The sequence below is a fragment of the Lycium ferocissimum genome, chromosome 2 (genome assembly GCF_029784015.1).
Source record: "Lycium ferocissimum isolate CSIRO_LF1 chromosome 2, AGI_CSIRO_Lferr_CH_V1, whole genome shotgun sequence".
NCBI lineage: Eukaryota > Viridiplantae > Streptophyta > Magnoliopsida > Solanales > Solanaceae > Lycium > Lycium ferocissimum.
In genome coordinates this window covers 49,310,561-49,319,796 of record NC_081343.1, presented here as the reverse complement: position 1 = coordinate 49,319,796, position 9,236 = coordinate 49,310,561, and the positions used below count along the sequence as shown (strand labels likewise).

The 9,236-nt window shown below is 36.1% G+C and overlaps 1 protein-coding gene across 2 annotated transcripts; it reads right to left on the bottom strand.

Moving 5' to 3' along the window:
- Positions 1-1,797: 1,797 nt before the first annotated feature.
- Positions 1,798-9,033, bottom strand: LOC132042408 (uncharacterized). 2 transcript variants are annotated; one of them, XM_059432955.1, is made up of 11 exons: positions 8,798-9,033; positions 7,107-7,271; positions 6,941-7,008; positions 6,737-6,802; positions 6,497-6,604; positions 6,142-6,208; positions 5,774-5,858; positions 4,502-4,662; positions 3,536-3,637; positions 2,718-2,940; positions 1,798-2,116 (listed from the first exon to the last, which is right to left on the bottom strand). In XM_059432955.1, the coding sequence occupies exons 1-11, from the start codon at positions 8,834-8,836 to the stop codon at positions 1,983-1,985; spliced, it is 1,218 nt and encodes a 405-aa protein (XP_059288938.1). In that variant the 5' UTR covers positions 8,837-9,033; the 3' UTR covers positions 1,798-1,982. The 2 variants fall into 2 exon arrangements, with proteins under 2 accessions (XP_059288938.1, XP_059288945.1); XM_059432962.1 differs by having other exon boundaries at positions 7,107-7,244; positions 8,798-9,032.
- Positions 9,034-9,236: the final 203 nt, after the last annotated feature.

Below are 9,236 nucleotides of genomic sequence, written 5' to 3'. Positions count from 1 at the left end.
AAAAACTGAAAAAACAGAAGTAGATTACATGTTCAAATATCATTACGTTTTTTTGGTACTCTTGAAAATATAAAATAGAAATATTAAAATGTTTCATGAGCTACATAAAACATTGCTTAAATCTCTCATGAGCAAAAAACTCAACTTTTTTGTGTATTTTCACAAACTAGCAAAGCTTACTTACATTCGTGACCTTCATTAGTTGCCAGAAGGTATATTTGTTTGCTTCTCTCCCGTATCTAGTATTTGTCTTGTTAGCTTTCGGCAAGTGTTTGCGATCTTCAATAATAACCCTAGGGTGATATTATATAATCTTTTTTTGAGAAGCTGAACCACAAGTAGACAACTTGTTTCAACTTCTAATTCTTTATATCCCATTTTCTTTTGCTAATGTTAGTCTTTGATTAATGGTCAAGTGAGATATGTTTCATCTTACCTGAATATCCCAATATCAACATTTCTTGATCATCGCTAAAAATTTCCCCACAAGCAACATCTCCAGCTGTTCAATTATCATATAGGTGTATATTAGCCATAAGCTAATTGTACGATACACATGAATCCAACACTAGTCTTCCCACCACAAGCTCCCTAACTGCCTTCGCCAAATCTTAGCAAAAGGAAGAATTAAAATAATTAAAAAATTGACGATTGGAGCATATTAAAGTTATAACATGGCACTTTTTCTAATCTTGTGCAACATTCTAGCAGAAAACAAGTACAGGGCAACAAAGGAGGTTCTATTGGTTGCTTTTTTGCAACCAAACAAAATTGATACAGTCGGAAAGTTGCTTAAGATACCCCATTCCCACGTAGGTTATCATGTGCATTTGCCGTATTTGATGATAAGTTACTTATAGCATTGTTTCCTCTTTGCAGGGTTGGCAATTAGGAGATCCCTTTTCTTATAGCATAGGTCCATCTTTAGCTTTCAAATCATCATGATATCCTTCAAGAAAATCTTAGGTGCTCTTTACATTTTTCCTTGGAACTTGAATATAACCTTGTCTTCTAATTAGCCAAATCATTTGACTCAGAAATAGAGAAATTACAATCATATAATTTGGTAGAGGCGAATTCAAAATTCAAAGTTTGAGTTCCTTAGCAATTTCAAATGGAATTAACAATGATAACTAAATCCACAAATAAATATATATAACTATTTAGTGGATTTTCTTAATACAACATTCTCACCCTGGGTTTCATGTAAAGCGTTAAATGGACCACGACCAAATCCCAAAAGCTATGTTAGGCTTCTGAAGCTTTGAATGACTTAAAGTGATTGTTCATGAAAATTGAACATCCTTGATGCATCGTTAGCCTCATAGGTTCTCCACTCATGTCAAGGCTGAGTTGGGTAGAGATCTAACCTTCTAAAAGTGGTTTAGTCGAAAAGCATGGCTTTCTATCTAGTGCTTGATCAATTGGAAAAAATGATGCTTACATTATACTAATTTGTGAACTTGTGCATGTTTCACCATGTAAAATTATTTTTATATGTTTGACTATGAGAAGACATGATCATATCTTGAATATACTCGCATGCCTTTGAACTATTTATGTTTTACCAACGGAAATACATGCTTAAGTCTTATGATGAGAATAAAATCAAAGATTAATAAGATATTTATGCTTGATTTTGATGTTGAGACCAAATAGGCCAATGATTATGATGAAAGTATTGGGAGGAACTCTCAGTTACAGGATACTCACCTCCCGTTACCTAGAGACGACACGTGCTAGTAATACAAAATTTCAGAATTTCTAAATGCTCGTTACTCCATGTGAGAAGATACATAAGAGTGAAAGAAATAGTATTAAGCAACATGTCCAGTTGTTAAAGAATGTAGTTTATACAACCATCCACTCACATCGTCATACATTTTACAAACACGACAAGTTCAACAATTAACATCTGAACTGGCACACTGCTGAATAGCTCATAGGTCAACAGTTCAGGAAGAGGATAGAGGTGGATGCCTTCACTGGAGCACATGGCTGCCATAATCTGAGTTGAACTTATCGTACCTTGGTGCATGGAGGTGTGCAGATGGTCTAGTGTTCTGTAGCGCCATCTCAATATCTCTCACAGTTATTGGTCCAACATTGGGCAACTCTGTCGAAGAATGCAATATTTCAGTACAAATGGATGAGATCGTGGACCTAAAGAAGTGCCTCATTAAAATTCTTCACACAGTGCTGGGTTAACAACAGTTTCAATGACAACAAAGTCACTCAGTGAGTCAAGTATAATGATTCTGCGGAATAGTTCATTTGGGTAAAGAATCACACTGTATTCTTGTAACTGGAGCAGGTAAAGATCTGTAATGAAATACACATACACAATGAACATGTATCAAGTGCACTTTACCGGTATCTAACTTACATTGACTTCTCTAGGTCGTCTGATCAAGCAGTAATTCATGGGGAAGAAGCATATTTTAGAGCTTATAACCAAAATTTTGTTGGAAGACAGATTAACAGAGTGGATGCATTGATTGTCATTAAAATATCACCATAAACCAATAGCATGCATGTGGCAGTATTGAGAAATAAAGGAATAGTCTGGTAGGTGGATGTGACAGAGAAAGAAAAATAATATAGTAAGCATATACCCTTGCCACAGTAGAAAACCCGAAACACGAAGCCCCTTACATCCCGGCATATACTTATTACCCCTCCCACCCCAACAAAATAGTGGATAAAATATGGCATACCATCCTCAGGCACCACTTCTTCCTTCTCTTCAAGTTGTGCCATTAAACGTCTTAATGGTTGCATGGCAGCCTCCTTGCATAATAGCCGAATGTCAGAACCGGAAAAACCTTCTGTCTTTTCTACCAATAAATCATATGGAAGTGGCGCCTCCTCAGGGAGGGATGGTAGTAATTCCTCAAACATGGCGCACCTCGCTTCTGACTCCGGAAGGGGCACGAGGATCTACAATTACAATCAAAAGGTGAACAAAATAGTTACGAGCTTGACTTACAAGTGAATGAGACTATATTAAGTATGACTGAATTCTATTCTTTTCCTTTTTTCAGCCAAGTCTTCTACTACTCACATTAAGCGCATATTAAGCATGTTCCAGAAAAAAGGTAATCAAAAGTTTCCCCACCCAGCCATTCCAGCTCTTTAACAATGAAAAAGGAGGGAAATTACCATATAGATCTATAATATGTAATTATTCAACTAAAAGATGAAAGTTCATTTAACAACCATACCTGCAAAGGAATAGCATTTATGGGAATCAAACCATGGAACTCTAAGTTAAAGCTTAATCCCCAACTTTACCATCTGGACCAATATTTACTGGCTTCAAATCTCACATGTTTTTACATAGATAGAAAGGCTCCATCCACTTAAATTATAAAATGTTTGACATGCTTTACTAGGAGATACTGACGAAGAAATGAGAACATTGTGATGCTAAATATAAATGAAAATAAAATATGATTTTGCTCTAATTCATTTATTTCTTGCAAATAGTCTTGTTATCAAGCAAAGTATGTTTCAAGCCCACACGAAAGATTACCCGCTTCTCAAGACGCCGGAGCATTGCTGCATCCAGTTCCCAGGGAAGATTTGTTGCTGCCAAAACAAAGACAAGTTCATCTGTCCGATTCAAACCGTCCATCTGCAGTATATTTCAGCCATTACCTATCGATAAAGTTCTGATAAAACCATACTAAATGTCTTCACTAATATCAAAGAGAAGAAATGGCAAGATCGGACATAAAGCAAACTGTACAAGTTTATGGATTACTTTTAAGTTTTATCTATAGTGTGATTTCTTTAGAACAATTTATCCTGGTTCTGCATGATTATTGGCTAAGTCTAAAAAGATGAGTCAAACCATTTCCTAAGTTTTGGCATAAAGTTACTTATCCTCTCCAGTGTCAAGTGACTTTCCTCTCTTTAAGTTCCAACGACTACCCTACTCACTCAACTTACTTCTCACTGACCGTATAACAGCACATAATTCAAATCTGACAGAGCATTGTTACCTAACCAAAAGTGGCTGAAAAATCTCTAGGGTCAACGGTCAGGAAAAAAACCAGATTCCAATTGTACTTGGAACCTCAGAAGGGTGCTAACCAGAAGAAATTCTATTAATTTGCTAATTTCAGAAGAAGGTTCAGCTGTTGTAACTTCTCATAACAGCAGGAAAAGATTTTTCTTAAGATGCTAGTTCATAGTTTCATTTATTCTTTTAAGAGGAAGGACTTTGAGGTACTGCCTCAAGTGCTTCTATCTTCCCAACCCACCCAACGTGAAGCCACAAAGGGAAGGGAGGAGGCGCGGGGGGGGGGGGGGGGAGTCGGAGAAACATATAGAGAGAGAATAAAGGGCAAAATCATTCCCTAGGGCAGTAATTGGCTTTTGACTCATTAATTTTTTAGAAAAAAAAGTGTAGGCTTTTGACTTCTTAGTTGCATCGCTGTGCAAAAAGCATAGTTTTTCACATGTCATCCATGCACTTCTAAATATCAAGCTTCACCTGTATGAGCAATTCTGTTTTTAAACGCCTACTAGCTTCATGCTCACTACGAGCTTCCCCGCGTTGACTGATAATTGCATCAATTTCATCTAGAAAGATGGTTGAAGGTGCATGATGCTTGGCGAGCTCGAACAATACTTTTATCAATTTCTCAGAATCACCTGTATCACACAAGAAACTTTTAGAGTGCACAACACAAAAACTGAAGCACTTTTCTCACCTGACCTGTCTAATACTTTATTCATTTAGAAGCTGATGAGATACACTGGAATGATCTCATTTGAGTTAGATGATTCAACATTCTACAATTGTCTTTCACATTGCAACAGAAAAAGATACATACAGAAGGCAGAGGCTGACAATCAAAGACAGAAATAAAAAATTGATGATATGTGGAAGAGCTGAACCCCATATACCCCTTGTCTAGAACATACAGATGCCTTAATAAGTCAGCCGCATTAGGTGCTAGCTTGTGTCAAAGTTGACAACACACATAAGAGCTGTCTGAACCTCAGTGCAGACAAATAGAACCACATTGACCACATTATGCATAATAACTCAGAACATGCATTGGGTTTTAACTACACACCAGTTTTGCTTACCTTAGACATTTCATAAATCATGAGAAGTTATATTGCTTTGTTCCATCAAATTGCAAGGAAAAATATCCAGGGCAACTTTATAGATGCTCGTGTATGCTAGCCTTTTGGTAAACTTACAGGGATGTGTATGAAATAGACGGGATGATAGATTTCATTAGCTCGTTTCAGGAATAGGATCTTTTATATAGAGGTGATCCCCTTCTTTATTGGGGCATTATGGATCGCCCACTCTTGTGCTTATCAATCACCAACTTGGTGTCTGGTTTTATTATATTAATGATATCTCTTCCTTACTGATAACTAAATACTGGGCAACTTTATAGGGAAAGAAATAGATCAAGCTGAATCCGCAGCTAACATTGGAGCGTGATATAGCATGACCTTCAGTGCACAAACCAAGATAAAATGTGTAACTTTATTTCAAATTGGATGGTATCTACTTTTTGGTTGTCTGACATCATTGAATATCAATTAATAGGATGGTAATATCACCCCTTCCACATTTCTCTTTTAATATCGCACAAATTTGGCATTATTCTCCTCTTTTAGTTAATGTTTGAGTCAATATCCACTTCCAACTATAATCTTCATACCTTTGCCAAATGAATCAAAACCCTCAACATGAAAAATAGAAAAGACCACTTTAGTATATTGCAGAGGAAAAACTTACCACGCCATTTGCTGACAACTGATGATGCTGAGATATTGAAAAACGTGGTATTGCATTCAGTTGCAACTGCCTTTGCAAGCATGGTCTGCAAATTAACAGAGTAAAAGTTTAACAAGATAAAAAGACATTATAACATCAAAAACGACTTTTGTATTCAGCCCCCTCCCATCTCAAGTTATTAAGCTTTATGTATAAAGAAAAGAAATGTCACGATGCAGAATCTCAACAACATGAATATCAGACGGGACAGATCACCAACAGAAGTACAACCAGAAGGCAATTAACAACACAGTTTATATACAGAGCTGAAGGATACAGAATATGATTGAAAAAAACCTTTTACACGGAAGAAAAACATGATTACAAACCTTTCCCGTTCCTGGAGGGCCAAAAAGGAGGATACCTTTCCATGGAGTTAGAAGACCTTTGAAGTACCTAGAAGAAGAGAGAAAAAAGTAGATCTTCTCTCAATCACGAGGAGTCCTAATATCATGCTTTTTCAAAGAGAAAAAGTTCATGAAAATTACAAATAAAACGTCCGAAGACATTATTGGATTGGACATTGGCACTAAATCTTTCGTCCTTTAGGTTGCACCACAAGAGTACAAAGAATTATTTTTTTTTTATAACCGTTCGACACTCGGTGGTACAACAATATTGTAACCTCTGTATTCAACTTGTTAGACAAGCAGCATATAACCAAGTATTGTTTACTAAACCTACTTTGGATATTTAATTGGCATGACAACTGCTTCTTTTAGTAGACGCTTGGCGGTCTCTAATCCTTTAATGCTCTCCCACTTAACATCTGGATTACCACGAAGAATATCCCTGGAAATGTTAAACAGACAGAAATTTAGCAAAATTAGTCTCCAATCCTAACAATGATGGTGAACGAGATTGAAAACCAGATCCAGTCAACAGCATTTACTCTAGAGTTCAGGTCATTTTGTCAACACCTACCTGCTTAAACTTTCTCCTAAAGCGCGCATCTCTGCAGACTCGAAAGGGGGAAGTAGAGATCTTTGCCTGAAAATGAACATTTAACTTTACTGAACTTCTTCAGGAACAGGGGTTGGAGTTTTGGTAGTTGAAAGTTGTTATATATATGAAATATCTCTGCGCAACCAAACACAAAACTTAAGGTCATTAGTTGTTGTGTCATACGGTTTTTCATCCACTCCGGCAGACTGAACCCCGTTAACTCCATTAGATTGTGCTGAGCCTCCATTAGCCTAAACCAGAAGTAAGATTAAGCGTATCAGACGAAGATTAAGCGTGTCAGACTATCAATAGGATTTATATAATCATCTCATTCATCATCCACAAATACCTGATTATACTGCTCGTAAATTGATAATTCTGCAGTGTTCCGCACATATCCATTTCCATTCACAGGCGAAGAATTTCCATTTTGTACAGCATCACTATTCTCAGTTGCATCGGGTGCAGGAACCTTCTTCCTCCCAAACTTCATATCATAAAACAACTTAAAATCCTAAATATTGACACCAAAAACAAGTGTTGTATATAAATACTCAATGTCCCTAACCCCGATCTATTCATTTTATCAAGAAACACATCCAAGTTATGACTCATTCAGCAATTGCAACTCCTGTGAACAGAACTAACAATACGGTTTAACAAACTATTCATGTCAACTCTGTTTAACTCCCCATCAATTTCCTTTAATTAATAGTAGAACTTCAATCTACTAAGCACTAAATACTGGTTTTGCGTCTTCTTTTCTGCTCCCTTCTAAATTCTTTGGAAGACAATATTATGACACAAAGTTAAATAAGATCAAAAGCTGAACAATCTGACTTAATCGGAAAAGTCTTCGCCTACTTACTCATCTATTTAAATTTCAAAATCTACTCAAGGTCAGGCACATACTTTATGTTATCTCTTTTATTTTCAGCATTGACAAAACAATTTCTCTTTTTCAAACTTCAATAACACTTGTATCTACTAAACGAATAATTTATCGCTTTACAGCTTGTTTCTTGTTCATTTCCACATTGCTCGGAAGACCATACTTTTGTTCTGATAGAACACAACTACTCAAATCAAAACCTGAGCAGTTCAAACTACATCTACATTGACAAAATCTCATATCTAAATGAATTTTAACATCCAGTCACTAATTAAAAGGAGACATTTTAATTCCTTGCTTAATGACTACATCTCAGTTACCTTCCACACTTTCTGGAAGAACAAGAGCCAAATTTCGGTAAGAAACATCAGAATCAAGGCCGAAAAAGGTATAAAATCAATTAGGCAATGTCAATCTAACATCAGAACAATCTGTCCTGACAGATAATTCGTAAAGTAACATCAAAATAATGTCAAGCACACTCTTCATCTAACTTCACTTGCAATCGAAAAAAAAAAAAAAAATACAGAGAGAAGAAAATGGCTGAATCGAAACCGAAAATTTCACAGAATAAATCAAAACAATTTCTTTGGTAATTATATAAATAAATAAAAATAAAAAATAAAAAGTCTAGAGACGACAAAAATTCTCTTCCCTTTATGCCCTCAAGCATCAACACATGAGCTTTATATTCACCTCAAAAAAACTAGAACAAAATCGCTAAGAATTCAGCGTAAAAAGAAAAAGTCAAAGGAAAAGTGAAAATGAAACAGAATTAACTTTAAGGAAATGTCAAACTACACCACAAATATCTCTTTCTTTTGTCAATCCTGGTCTCACGCATGAATAGGTAAAACATCAAATTCCTACAAAACTTCACTTTAATCTCCAACTGTCACCTTGCAAAAACTCGGCATTTCGAAGATAACGCAAATAAATCAAAGCCAAAAATGCACGAACATAAAAATCAACCTTCAATCATTTTGATTTTCTCAAAATCTAATTTATTCCTTCTCCGATGCTTAAATCATTACCAGTTTACCCCCCCATGAGCATGTATCCACTCACACATATATCGTCTTAACATCACAAGAGAATCAAAGTCAACCATGCATTATCAAAGTGCATTAGTGGAAGTCTAAATTTACCGGAAATGTCCAGCGAGTCAACGCAGGTTCATCTGCCATTGAAGTAAAAAGTACTCTTCCGATTCAAAGTCTGGTAGAAAGAGAGAGAGAGATAAGTAGTAATTTGTTATCCCTCTCTTTCTCCGTCACACTCGAGGAGATATCTTGCAATTATTTATGGTAAGTCAAGTTATGTCACATACTGTTAACTGTTTACTGCAACAGTAACTATTCCTTTAACCCCACACCCCCTCTGTCATGTAATCATGGAGACTGGAGAGATGTCGTTGTTATTAGAAAATGTTTAGAAATTATGGATTACCCCATAACGTTGTCATTTGTGAGTCATATTTGTTAGTCGGAACAAAATTGGCTTCCACGTCAACTTCTTCGCCCGAAACCGTATTTTTCTCAAGTTCTTCCGAGTTCATATTTGTTAGTCGGAACAAAATTGGCTTCC

Coding starts and splice junctions, on each gene's coding strand:
- LOC132042408 (XM_059432955.1), bottom strand. CDS start 8,836: ATGGCAGATGAACCTGCGTTGACTCGCTGGACATTTCCG. Junction 6,803..6,940: donor GCCGGAGTGGATGAAAAACC/GTATGACACAAC, acceptor GTTCATTTTCAG/GCAAAGATCTCTACTTCCCC. Junction 6,209..6,496: donor ATGCCAATTAAATATCCAAA/GTAGGTTTAGTA, acceptor CTCTTCTTCTAG/GTACTTCAAAGGTCTTCTAA.